The 12,513-nt window shown below is 43.2% G+C and overlaps 2 protein-coding genes across 3 annotated transcripts; one reads left to right on the top strand and one right to left on the bottom strand.

The window, feature by feature from the left end:
* Positions 1-386: 386 nt before the first annotated feature.
* SPATA2 (spermatogenesis associated 2) lies at positions 387-5,567 on the bottom strand. The gene is made up of 2 exons (XM_010217652.2): positions 5,125-5,567; positions 387-2,898 (listed from the first exon to the last, which is right to left on the bottom strand). Exons 1-2 carry the CDS (start codon positions 5,440-5,442, stop codon positions 1,645-1,647), a joined length of 1,572 nt encoding a protein of 523 aa, XP_010215954.2. The 5' UTR covers positions 5,443-5,567; the 3' UTR covers positions 387-1,644.
* A 2,021-nt stretch (positions 5,568-7,588) lies between these two features.
* On the top strand, positions 7,589-12,165 carry RNF114 (ring finger protein 114). 2 transcript variants are annotated; one of them, XM_088528536.1, is made up of 6 exons: positions 7,589-7,738; positions 7,987-8,137; positions 9,721-9,827; positions 10,563-10,677; positions 11,507-11,614; positions 11,858-12,165. In XM_088528536.1, the coding sequence occupies exons 1-6, from the start codon at positions 7,596-7,598 to the stop codon at positions 11,921-11,923; spliced, it is 690 nt and encodes a 229-aa protein (XP_088384662.1). In that variant the 5' UTR covers positions 7,589-7,595; the 3' UTR covers positions 11,924-12,165. The 2 variants fall into 2 exon arrangements, with proteins under 2 accessions (XP_088384662.1, XP_088384671.1); XM_088528545.1 differs by having other exon boundaries at positions 7,593-7,702.
* Positions 12,166-12,513: the final 348 nt, after the last annotated feature.

Raw genomic sequence — 12,513 nt, 5'->3', positions numbered from 1 at the left:
CATTCATGCATGTTTCTGTCACACAGGATCAATGGACATTTAAGTTTAGAAGCCTAGACTCTAACAGTGCTTAAAAGAAAAAAGTGATTAATTTTAGTGCAAAGTAGACTACATAGTTTACACTTCAGCTAGATTTCTTTACATACATTTTTAAACACATTTAGTTCTGCACATCCAATTAGGTTGCCTGATGTTTTGTTCTAACTAGCTAGTCTGAATAGAGAAGCTGGAAGGATTAAGGATTCTTGGGGATTTCCTTTTAATAGGAAGTGAAAATAGGTGGGACGGGGTCGTACTGTACAAGATGAGCACAGCGGAGTCCTGGCTCCAGCTAGGCTTCCTCTGTGCTACAGCAATACAGGGAAATATTACCTAATCCACATCCAAAACTGATGGATCTACTTTAATAAGAGTCACAAATGAGCCCTGATTTTTAACCAGGCTGGTGCTTTACTTGGACTACGCTACAGCCTTCGCAATGAAGCTTGAAGCAAGCGTAACATTTATACTTACAAGTCCCATAACCATAAAGAAAAGCGTGCACTGAGAACCAAAATCCTAAGGGTCTTAGACAAGACTCCAGCTGGTTTAGAGGGAGCCTTATCAGCAGTGGTGGGGAAGAACTGCATAAAAAAAATAATAATCTGAGCCAATAATATCAGTCTGCCACAGTGACTATAATAAGCTATGAAATACAGTACACGGAAAAACAAAGTCACCTGAACAAATAACCCAGAGAGACTTCATAGTTATAATGATTTTTACCACTTTTAAGAACTCAACATATTAAATATTTATTAAAAATAAAGTGTTTCCAAATCACCTATTTACAGTACAAACAGCAGTATTCAATACTTGTGCAACAGAAAGGAAATAAAATCAGTACTCATCTGGAAAGACAACACTCCAGGCATAATTTAAGTGACATGAAACAGGTTCACCCTTTTAAAATACCATACAGTAAAAACCAGTAGGATGATATTGGCAACACTAGAAAATAAAGCACATACTGTTCCGATTCAGATTATATAAGCTTGAGAGAAACAACTGGGTGATAACGGGAGAAGGAAGAAACAAAGATGAAAAGAAGAGATGCTGTGGTGTTTGCATTTTGGAGATCAAGAAATGCATACACACTGCAAAAATGAGTCCTTGTTGGCAAAACAAGCCATTCACGTATTTCTTGCATGTTTTAAAAGTCATACTCTATCAAAAACTGGCAGTAGTTTCATAATCAATAGAAAATGATTTTTTTTTAATCTATGTTTTAAAGACTTGCATGGTTTTATTTGGGCAAGGAGATGACTACTGTAATAGAAAGGTGTAATGTCACTTTTCTAAAATACAAGAGCTGCCAAGTTTTAAAGAAAAATCTGTTCTTCTCTCCAATTTAAATTGAAAAGTAGCGATCAGCTAGAAGGTACCTAAATTATAGCAGCATGAACTCTAATGCATCTGCAGCATCTGTGAAGCCACAAAAAAAACAAGAACTGGCACCTGGTCACTGAATCATGGTTCCAAATATCTGGGCATATCAATTGCCTATGAGGTCAGTGTATTTTCTTATCAGTGGAGTCAGAACACGAGTTGTGCTAGCCCTTTCCCTTCCCCTTTGCCTTCCCCGCCAGAACAGACTCCTCAGGTCTATCTATAAACTACGTGGGACAGCTGGGCCGATTTGTAGTTTAGCTGGTTGTTGGGCATGAACCTGTGAAGCTCGCTTTTTCTACAGCACGGATCATAATAGTAAGCATTGAGGCAAGTGTCACATGAGACTTTTGAACAGAACGTGCAAGTGTTTGCAGCTCCAGAGCGGTTGCAAAAGCCACAGCGTGAGGAGCCCGAGGGTTTGGATTTGGAACCGAATTGAGCAGCTCTCTCTTGACTCTGAGTCTGTGATGTGTACTGAGATTTCTCTCTTAAAGCAGATGCAGGAGACAAGCCATCGTTTGGAAGGGGTTTGATTGAATAGGTGCTCTGTTTCACTGCTGGATATTCCTGCCTGCAGTTAAAGAGATTGTCACACTTTTGGCAAACAGAAGTGCCACAAGGTATGCCACAGTTCTGGCACTTGAGGGAGGCTGTCTCTTTGGCTAGATGCGTGCGTTTGTGGTAAACAGGGTTGGCATCACTTTTTAACACCCATACATCAGGCTTAATAGCTTCTTGTCTTTTAAAATTTAGCATACTTCTAGAATCAGGATCGGTATATAAATCTAAGTCGTCTTGAGCAGAAAAATAGGAGCTATAGGGGACATTTGTTCTTAACATGCCATTGTGATGAGATGAAGTTGGCAAAAACTCATCTGAACAACCATGTGGGGAGCTTGACATTGTCAGAAGTGAGGGTGAAGGACGGATAATTTCATCTTTAATGTCATCTTCTGCATCAACTAGAATTGGTTCTTTCCTGAGACTCAGTGAACTCATCAAAGGTGGTTTCTTACTTTCCCAATAATTATCGTATGTGTCCACTGATTTAGAAGGCTTGCTCACTTTGGGCTTGAAATAATCTTTAGAAGCCCTCTCACTTGCTGATTTCTGAAGTACCATGCGTGCCATGGAAGTATTTAAGTTTTCTTTACACTCTGCACGTCGTTTCATGGCTTCTGAGCAACCTCGAACATCTTCGCTGCTATTTTTTCGTTCGTTTATGACATCAATCTCTGAATAGCCTTTATCCTTCACTTGCAAGTGAATTTCAAGAAGCTGCTCACACTCCACTTTGGCCAAAAAGAGTTCAAACGAAATCATTTTCACTTGAATGGCATCGACCTGCTCTTTGAGCTTATACATTGTTCCCAGTTCTTGTACATAACCCATGTAGTTCAGAATCTGCCTTACATCATCTTCAGTTAAAGTAGATTTTACATAATAAACAAAGGGTCCTGTATAGGTCTGAGGAGGGGGGGGGGAAAAATAGAGGAAGACTAGGTTACCAATTCTGTGGCAAACAGATGTTCACATAATTCATCGATGGATACTATATAATCAAACAGAAATAATAACCACAGTGAACACATGCAACTTTGGTGGCAAGATGAATCCCATTTCTGCATCCCTCCTGCTCAACAGATGGAAATTCTGCATGAAGCGAATTCAAAGTGGGAGAGTTTTCATTCAAACTGAAATCCTGATCAGCATAATGGCCTCCCTGTTGATTTAGATCAGTAAGCTATACACCGGCATTTACAGGCAATTCGAGGGAATTCTGCAACTTTGGCATGATTTGTTGACTAAATCTAGAGCTCTAACGAGATTTACTTAGCTCATATGTACTGCAGGTAATATTGCAGGCATGCATATGATAAGAACTGCTGTGAATAGTAAATTATGAAAGACAGAAGTTATCTAAGAATAGAAATAATTCTCTGGAACATGTTAGCCGTGCATATCATAATGCACTTATAGAAACATTCTGGGTCGATTTTAAACGGGGCTACTAGGTTATAAATTCATTTACCCCAATAAACTGAATTTCCCAATCTGAGGAATTCAACATTAGCAAACATGCTGATCACGCCTTTGAAATATCAGCACCGTCTGACTGCAGATCAGTCCTTAAAACATTTTATTTTCAGTTTTGGGCCCTCTTTGAATTATTCCAGACTAGATGCTTGCTTATGCAAAGCACTTGAGAGGAAGTTCTGAGGAGATTGTAAAAGCAGCTAAGACTAGTTTTAAGTTCAGAGGCACATGCCAAACCACAAGCAAAGCTTAAGTCCCTTACTTGAAATAGCAAAATGCCAATTTCACTGCAAAACTGGGATATTTCAGAATATCTGGATAGACTTAGCTACCTTCAGCATTAAGTACAATAACAACTTTTACCACTTTAGTATATACATAGTTTTGAACAATTGTTTTCTTTAATCTTAAACTAAGACAAGAATTTGCAGAGACAGAAAAAAGAAAAATAAAAAATGCACATAGATACACCAATTTGTACAAGTTGGTTCCCTTAGCACCTGGCATAGCTGAGCTATGCTCTCACCACTGCTCAAACTGTTTTTGATTACAAGCAGGAATAGTTTGGCCATTGCATCCTTGGGTGGAACAAACATTAGATTGACAGTGCACAATCAAAGTCAACATCAGCAGCACATCGAGAGATATTCCAAACAGACCAGCCAGCGTTTCAAAAGCCTGAACTTAAGCTTAATGATGAAGCAGACATATGCAGCGATCTTGAGAAATAGAAGTTTCCCCTTAAGAGAAACAGAGAACTCTCAAAAAATATTCCTTTCATGTTCAAATGAATTGCTAACTGTGAAACGGCATCTTTTCAGAAAGAAAAAAATGCGTTTTAGACACCTCTGCCAGAAATGTTTTTAATCCAGCATAGGTTTCAAAATATTTCTTTCAAGTCACTTGTAGCATTTATTATTGAAATGCTGCAGCAGCTTTAAACAAGCACATGAGGATCAGCAAAAGAAACATCGAAAATTGACAGCAGGTCACTAGCTGCCCTCCAGCATCCAAACCAAGCAATACGGGGATTCCTACATTTTCATTTGAGATCCTGGCATAGGTAAACAACCTAAAAGTACGTTATAGTTAAAGCTTCATGTGTTGAGAACTCACAAGCAAGTGAGAGAGATTCTTGAAGCTTTATTTCAGAGATATTTGCTCATTGTCGTTATACAACTTCTGGGAACCCCAGCAATGCATCTAATTAAAAGCAAGGATCGACTGTTAGTATTTGTTAATATAAATTAATAGCAGATAGACTATAAGGAACAAACTTGGAGCGAGCTTACAGGCCACCTGATCACTCTCCCTTGGAAATGCATCTCCAAGCAGAAAAGAAGGCATAGCAGAAGGACAGTCTGAACAAAACCATGAGGCAAGTTCTTCCCCTGTTTTACGGTTAATCTATGAACACAGACAGGACTGACTTATACTGTGGCTACTCTCACCAATATAAAATCCACGTCACCTTTTGAACCAACCTAACCTTTCCTACAACTTCTGTTTACAACTGTGTACAGTTGGCAAATGTAAATATATATACACACACACATTACATTGTCTTAAGAGATGGAAAGAAAATTTTTAAAGGAATTGCATGAAACATGTTCTAAAAAATCATATTCTTACTATTCCACATATAAGATGTCTTACCTTGATATTTTTGAACTCCTTTTTCCAGGGGTAAAGGAAGAGATTAATTCCAACTGTTTCAAGCATGCTGAATGCATTATGGAGAAAATGTAAACTTGAGGTTTTCAGAGATCTCAGGGAGTTTTCAGCCATCTCATAGAATTTTATCAACCGGAATCTATAAAAGGGATCAATTTTGGGAAGGCAAAGTAAGGCCGACGCCGCCACTCGCAAATATTCATCATTAATAGGACGCTGCTTGCTGTCAGGAGCATTCAGTTTGCACTCATGGAACTGTACATACTTCCTAAATAAATCGTCTTTATATTTTGTATCCATTGAAATCAGATTTTGTCTCACACTTGGCAGCTACCTCGTCGCTTTCATGGTTCTTCCGCAGGAGGTTGATTATCTGGCATTACGAATCTTCGGCAATGGCAACTCTGCTGGAACAAAAAATTGAAAAAAAAGGACAAGTCAATACGGCTGCAAAAATCCCAGGTGTTGATAGCACCCATTTGCCTCACAGGGCCCTATAAAATGGTTCACACTGCAGCAGCTCCCAGTAGAGACTCTTTAGGGTTCTGGGCAAGCACTAAGTTGCTCTACACAAACTTGGTATCCTCCTTTCCCTACCACTCTCTACTTCTGTCCTTGAGCACTTGTCACAGGAGAGTGAAATCGGGCACGGTACTGACAACCTGCTACTAGAGAACTGGTGGAGACTCAACTCCAGATTGAGGATTGTTTGGCCAAGAGAACAAAAGCAAAGGTATCTCACAGCATAAGGCTGACAGCAAGAACAGGCATTTTTAGGGTGTGTGTTTGTTTGCAACACTGCTATCTTTTACATACTGCTGACTGCGTTTTCATCTCAGTGAATTCTTGTCTCCTACCCAGTAAAGGGCCAGTAAAAAAAAAGAAGGTTCCTAACGCCACCAAAGCCAAGGCAACCAGCAGGTCAACAGACTCCATAGAGACTGCTTGAGGAATTGTGATCAGAAAGCAGATCACAGGCCTTTTTTTTTAAAAAATAGTATTTTTACTTAAATGAAGGCACAATCCTAGTCTTGACTATTCCCAGCTCCAAACCAACGCAGAAAAAAAAAATCAGGTACAGTTAGTCTGAAACAGCCTTTTAGGAAGACTTCCCACCCGATATACATTTCAACAACTATAAAATTACTGTTTATTTTAACAGAAGCCTGTAAAGACATTGAAAAACACTCTTAAGCGCAACATGAATGAGGGGAGCCATAGGACACATGCATGGCAAGGGGGAAAAGGACAGAAACCACAAAATGAACAGCCAGCGACTAGCCCTGCTTGCTGAAGGGATGAGCTCAGTGACAGCACTGCCCAGGGCAGCTAAACAGCAGCCCAACTCCTGCCCTGGGGCCCACGGGCAGGACCGCGCCAGCGCCAGGGCAGGAGCTGCGAATCCCAGGAAACCTGGAGCCCAAAATTAGCATCTTAGCACAAGAAGCAGAACTGCAGTTCGGCCCTCTCTGCAGACAGATCACTTCTCTTTCCTCACAGATCTCCCTCTCCTGATTTGTTTACGGCGAGGCCCGCGGACAACAGGTTCTGTCAGGCAGCAAGAAGAGCGCCGAGGCGCTGTGAGGCGATTCCCCGCGCGAGAGGGGGGCCGAGGAACGCCGCGGTGTTAAGTGGCGCTTCTCCCGCCCCTGCCGGCGCACGGGAGGGGGCGGGAATCCCCGCGAGGCCCTGCGCGGAGGCCGCAGGAACCGCCGCGCTCCAAGGCACCGCCGGGCGCGCGGGGGAAACCGAGGGCCGAAGCCGGCAGCCCCGGGACCGCCCCCGCCAGGAGAGATGACAGAAAGACCCAACGCTCCCCGCGCCGAGCCCGGGGCTGCCCGCGCGGCCGCGCCGGAGCCGGGAGGGCCCGCGCGGGGCCGCCCCCTCCCGCCGCACCGCGGGCCCCGCCGCCTCCCGCACTCACCGCGCCCCGGCCCCCCGCGCCGCCGGCAGGAAGCGCCCGCTAACCCGGATGCAGACGACAACCCCGGCCTCCGTCACGCGCAGCCCGCGCCGGAAGTGGAGCCGCCCCCGGCGGGCCCCGCCCCCGCCGCCCCTCCCCGCGAGCGGCGCCCCGGCAACGCCCCGGAAGCGGAAGGAGAGGAACGGAGAGGGTCGGAAGCGGCGCCTCCTCCTGCGGCGGAGGGGGCGGTGCCTCTGCGGCATGACGTCGGGGGGGGGGGCCGCGCCGAGGGACCCCCGGGTAGGGGGGGCTGCGGCCGCGGGGGGGGTCTCCAGGCCCCGCCCCCTCTGTGCCAACCCACGCCCCCTACGCGCCACGCCCCGCCCCGCTGCCGCCGACCACGCCCTCCCCGCTTTAGACTCCTCCCCTGTATCCTCGGCCACGCCCCCTGCGCAGGAGGGCGGTGTCGGCGGTTCTGCGGCTGCGCGCGCGCCGCCTCGCGGTTGGCTGGCGGGCGGGGGCGGGGCGGGGGCGGGGCGGACGCCCGAAGATGGCGGTGGCGGGCGGCGCGTCGCGCTCCCCGGAGCGGGCGGCGGCGGCAGCAGCGCGGCGGCACGACCCGCTCTCGCGCTTCACCTGCCCCGTGTGCCTCGAGGTGTACGAGAGCCCGGTGCGCGTGCCCTGCGGACATGTGTGAGCGGCTGGCGGCGGCGCGGGGGCCTTGGCGGCGGCTCCGGGCCTTGGGTTCCTTCCTTAGGCAGAGGGGCGGGGGCGGCCCCAGGATGAGCTGGGAGAGGCGGCCTTGCTCGGGGGGGCCGCAGGCAGCTCGGCGCTTGGGGCCAAACCTGCCAGTTCCGCCCGTACCGGGCCCCGCGTCCCGGGCGCCGGCGGGACGCGGTGTGGCCGCGCGGAGCCGGGCTCACGGCGCTCTGCCCCGGCAGGTTCTGCACGCCGTGCCTCCAGGAGTGCCTCAAGGCCAAGAAGCCGCTCTGCGGCGTCTGCCGCGGCAGCCTGGGCCCCGGCAGCAGGGCCCTGGACCTCGAGAAGCAGATCGAGATGACGGAGACCACATGCAACGGCTGCCATAAAAAGGTAGGGCAGCCTCGAGGAACCCTTGCGGCTTGGAGGGAGTGAGGTGCTTCCTTCTGTGTGGCAACAGGCCAAGTGCTTGTCTGGGTAGCTGTTACAGGCTCGTTTTTGTAGGTACTGCCCCAACACTCATGTTCTTTCCGCAGTGTTTGTTGTCAGCCCCCTAGGAAGTGAGTTCCGAGTGCCAGGAGCTGTGTTGTTTAAAAATGAACATTACAATGTCTCTGTAGGTGTAATGCTATAAAGAAGGTGTAATGCTTTAAGGAAGTGGCAAATGCAAATTAAAATGCTGGCAGCATTTGAACAGAAGGACTTTGCTTCATCAGAAACAGATGCGAGATAGAGCTCTCCTATGTGACCAGTGTATTCCGTGCATATCACTATTATGCAAAAATCCTGCATGTTAAATCCTTACAGGACACCTTCCTGCCATTATTCCCACTCCTTGTAAGTTTAGACTTCTTAGCATTATTTGAATGTGTGAGAAAATATCTTGACAGATGGGAAAAACAGTAAGAAAAGGTTAATTAGATGCATATTACAGCAGAACTGCAGCTTCATAGTTCATGTGTGCCTGTATCTAATTCTCAGATTAATTGGCTCGCTGTGAAGCTAAAATTTTTAATTAAAAACTTATTAAAGAACATCACTGTGTTAATGAAAAGCTTTTATAGCTGTCTTGTGACTAAAACAAAATTCTTTATCTGCTGCACTGCTGCATATTCTTAGGTATTTCTCATAACCAAGGTAAGGTATCTGTTCAGTTGGTTTCACTTTGGGCTTCTAAATAGTATCGCTTTCTGATTCTATTGATAGAAAATGGCAGTGCCTTGAAATGGAGATCTCCTTACTGAGAAATGGAGGTTTTGGTGGTGGATAATGCTTGGAACAGCATTGTCAGATTTACAGGTGGTTTCTGATGGAGCCTGATTCATTATTTATGTTTTTAGCTCACATATGCTGCTAGTTGGTGTCTAAACCATCTTGGTTATTACCTGTGTTTGTACCCCTTACTCCTCTTATACCACCATTCCTCCTGGCTTGTATAGGGTTATTAAGATTCAGAACTAATTAAAAGCATGTTTTGAAAACAATCGTTAGCCTTACTTCAAGCATAGAAAGGATTTTTTTCCCAGGGAAAAAAAAAAACTCAAACTTTTGTAAGTAAAAAAGTGTGGAAATAGATTCATTTCAGTTCCTTTGTTGTACATTCTGTGTATCTGACAATATTCTGCAGCACAGATCTTGGTGTCACTGGGTTGCTAAAAGCGAGGTTATTATCCATATTGACTCTTCAGCAACTTGATAAACTTGCTTTATATGAAACTTGTTTATTATAGCTTACAAAAAGTGAGCTGTCCTGAACAGCTTGTTACTTGTAACTTACTACAGGCAACAAAGTGACAGGTTAACTAGTCCCTAGCCTTTGGAGCTTTCTGTCTCATCAGCCCACATGTTTTTCTCTGTTCAGTGTTTTCTTTTTAGAAAGCCTATTTCTTTTAAGTATTATTTACTTCTGTTAAAAAGCTTGAAAGTCATTCCAAGTAGTTTAAGTAAACTTTGCTGTTTAATTGTTGCCTGTCCAGATGTATCTCTCAAAGATGCGGAGCCACGCAGCTTCTTGTTCAAAGTACCAGAATTATATAATGGAGGGTGTGAAAGCAGTAACTAAAGAACCACTTCACAACACCAGGTAACTAGTGATTCTCTTGACACACTCCTTTTTTTGAGCTGGCTGTGAATGTTTAATCCTTATGAAACCTCAAAATTGATTCTCATTGAGAGCAATCCTTTTATCTTGTTTTAAAAAGTTAACAGTGTTACAAAGCATTGTGCAAACTGTTAAATATTGGAATAAAAACAGACTCTACCTCTTCTCTCAGTTTGCATGTTAATTAGTTTAATAGTATGAAAAGATTAAATTAAACCCTAATCCCACACCAGAATGTGCACAGACAAGCTATTCTACTCTCCAGTGTTGATCATGCAAGTTTTAGTTCAAGATTAGGGGGCTTAGTAAAGGGCGTGTGTATGTGTGGAGGGAGAATATTAAATAATAGTTTTATCTTTGTGTCTTGAACCTAGTAATTTATAATGAAGGGAAGTTGGAAATGATTGCAGTGATCTGTATTGTAGCGTGCTGGGTGTTTAATTGTCCCTTGTTTTTTTTTTAAAAAAAAAAAAGTAAAAGAAGGCAAATGGATAAATAGCATTTGTAACATTTGTAAGAGAACTACTTTTGTATCAATATGGATGATATTAAGATATAATAATAGGAATTAAAAATCTGATTCTTACAATTAGCTTGCCATAACTGCATAGAATGAGATTGTTTTCATAATCTGTATAAGTGGAAAGATAAGTAGCTATTCCCAATGCTCCTAAAATGATAAATGGTCTCTTTTTCTTCCTCCTCCACCCCAACCAGGAATTTTCCAAATCGCTTTACCTTTCCTTGTCCATACTGCAGTGAGAAAAACTTTGATCAAGAAGGACTAGTAGAACACTGCAAAACACTGCACAGCATGGATGCAAAACAAGTGGTAATGAATCCTGTGATTCAAGAACTGCAGTTATGTCTAGTCTTAAATCCCTTTGAGGCAGTGAGTTAGAGAATTGCTGCTTGAAATTCAGTACATAGTTGTAATTGCTTCTTTCAAAGTGGGTATGCTATTCACACGTTTAAGTTTTACTTAACTTTGGTTTTAGAAACATTCTCTAGGGGTAACCAGTCTCCAGTCCTATTGCATGTAGTTCACATCCTTTTCTACTTAAAAATGACAGGGATTTGAAATAAATTGTGCACAGTAATAAAGATAACACCATTAATTTAAAAAAATCATAAATGTTTAAGATCTGTCTATGTGGTCCTCAGCAAGAGGATACCACTATAAACATGTGTGAAAAATACTTGGAAAAAAAATGCATCTCCTCTTGTAATCTTTAGCTGCACTGTTCTCTCACATACCAGGGGAATTGCAAAACTTGGAACTAACTTGGAATCTTTCATTTGTCTTGAAAGTGTTCTTTGGAATTCAAAATTATTAAATTAGGGGGAAAAGATCTTTCACTGAGAGAAGTGATCTTTGCAAAAGAGTACAAGGAAACTTTTCTCTTATTGAGAAATGAGAGGTGGAATCTTCCAAAGCAAACAGCTGTACTTCATAATCCTAATTTTCAGTATGTAAGGAGAAGACTTAACCATTCCAGCTCGGAGGACTAAAAATCAGATAAAAATTCAGGCTTATCTGATTTTTGTTATTAAAAGCCCTAGTAAAATAATCTAAAATCTTTTTGCATATAGAGTAGTAATTGTCACAAGTCTCAGACTTTAATCTTCCATATCGTCACTGTCCTTTTTCTTCCTTGTAGGTCTGCCCAATTTGTGCCTCAATGCCATGGGGAGATCCAAACTACAGGAGTGCTAACTTCATGGAGCACCTTCAAAGGCGACATCGCTTTTCGTATGATACTTTTGTGGTATGTGTTTCCTTGCCTTTGGAATACAGGGTGATGACTCTTAAATTCCAGCTTTTTTACATAGATGCTACTGTGAAGTCTGATCCATGTAGATGATATCTCAATAGTCAGTTTATTCATTATTTTAGAGAAAATGGGTAATTAGTAAATGCAAGGATGAGGTGGCTGTTTTTTGAATTTACTTGATGTTGTATTAACTAATATGACTGCTGCAGTAAGAGTTCCTGTATCATCTGTTTGTAGGATTATGATGCTGATGAAGATGATATGATGGCACAGGTTCTGATCCGTTCTTTGCGTGATAAATGAACCAAGTAGAAGATTAACTGTAAAACCAAGCTCCCGTGATGGGGGGAAGTGCCCAACTTCCTTGCATTTCTTCCTTTACATCCCAAGATGAACTCAGGCATCCAGAAATATGGAAGACTTTAATATCTATCTCTTGGTTTGGTCTTTCTGTATCATTTGGTCTCTTGTTAGCATGTTGTATGCTGGTTAACCACATCAGCCTAATTTTCTTACTAGCTTCACATAAAGCTTAATGACAGGTCCTTTTTCTGCAGTTCATTTGACTTTTTAAACATTCCAAAAGGAATGGCCTGAACTAGTAGATAAATAAGTCTCCCCAGTCTCTGATTTACATTTCTTAGATGATGCTATCAGAGGTGTATGCACAGCTCTGGTTTGTTCAGCAAGAGCTGTAGGTGTCAGATCAGTTCCCAAGTGACCTATAATAACTGTGACTCCATAATATTTGCTAGTGTTTGAATTCTCAGTCAGCCTCTCAACTATATAAATCTTCAAACTTCCCAAGCAAATCTGTTCAACTATATAACAAACTAGTTCAAAATACTTAAATTTCACACCTACTGTTTTCTTCCATACTGTAACAAAAATAG

Source organism: Tinamus guttatus, unplaced genomic scaffold, assembly GCF_059628265.1.
Source record: "Tinamus guttatus ecotype Peru unplaced genomic scaffold, ASM5962826v1 Tinamus_guttatus_pri_ptg000027l, whole genome shotgun sequence".
NCBI lineage: Eukaryota > Metazoa > Chordata > Aves > Tinamiformes > Tinamidae > Tinamus > Tinamus guttatus.
Note: the sequence above shows the minus strand (reverse complement) of the source record. Positions and strands in the feature narration are given on the sequence as shown.

Coding starts and splice junctions, on each gene's coding strand:
- RNF114 (XM_088528536.1), top strand. CDS start 7,596: ATGGCGGTGGCGGGCGGCGCGTCGCGCTCCCCGGAGCGGGCGGCGGCG. Junction 7,739..7,986: donor CGCGTGCCCTGCGGACATGT/GTGAGCGGCTGG, acceptor CTGCCCCGGCAG/GTTCTGCACGCCGTGCCTCC. Junction 11,615..11,857: donor TTTCGTATGATACTTTTGTG/GTATGTGTTTCC, acceptor ATCTGTTTGTAG/GATTATGATGCTGATGAAGA.
- SPATA2 (XM_010217652.2), bottom strand. CDS start 5,442: ATGGATACAAAATATAAAGACGATTTATTTAGGAAGTATGTACAGTTC. Junction 2,899..5,124: donor AGGAGTTCAAAAATATCAAG/GTAAGACATCTT, acceptor CCCCCTCCTCAG/ACCTATACAGGACCCTTTGT.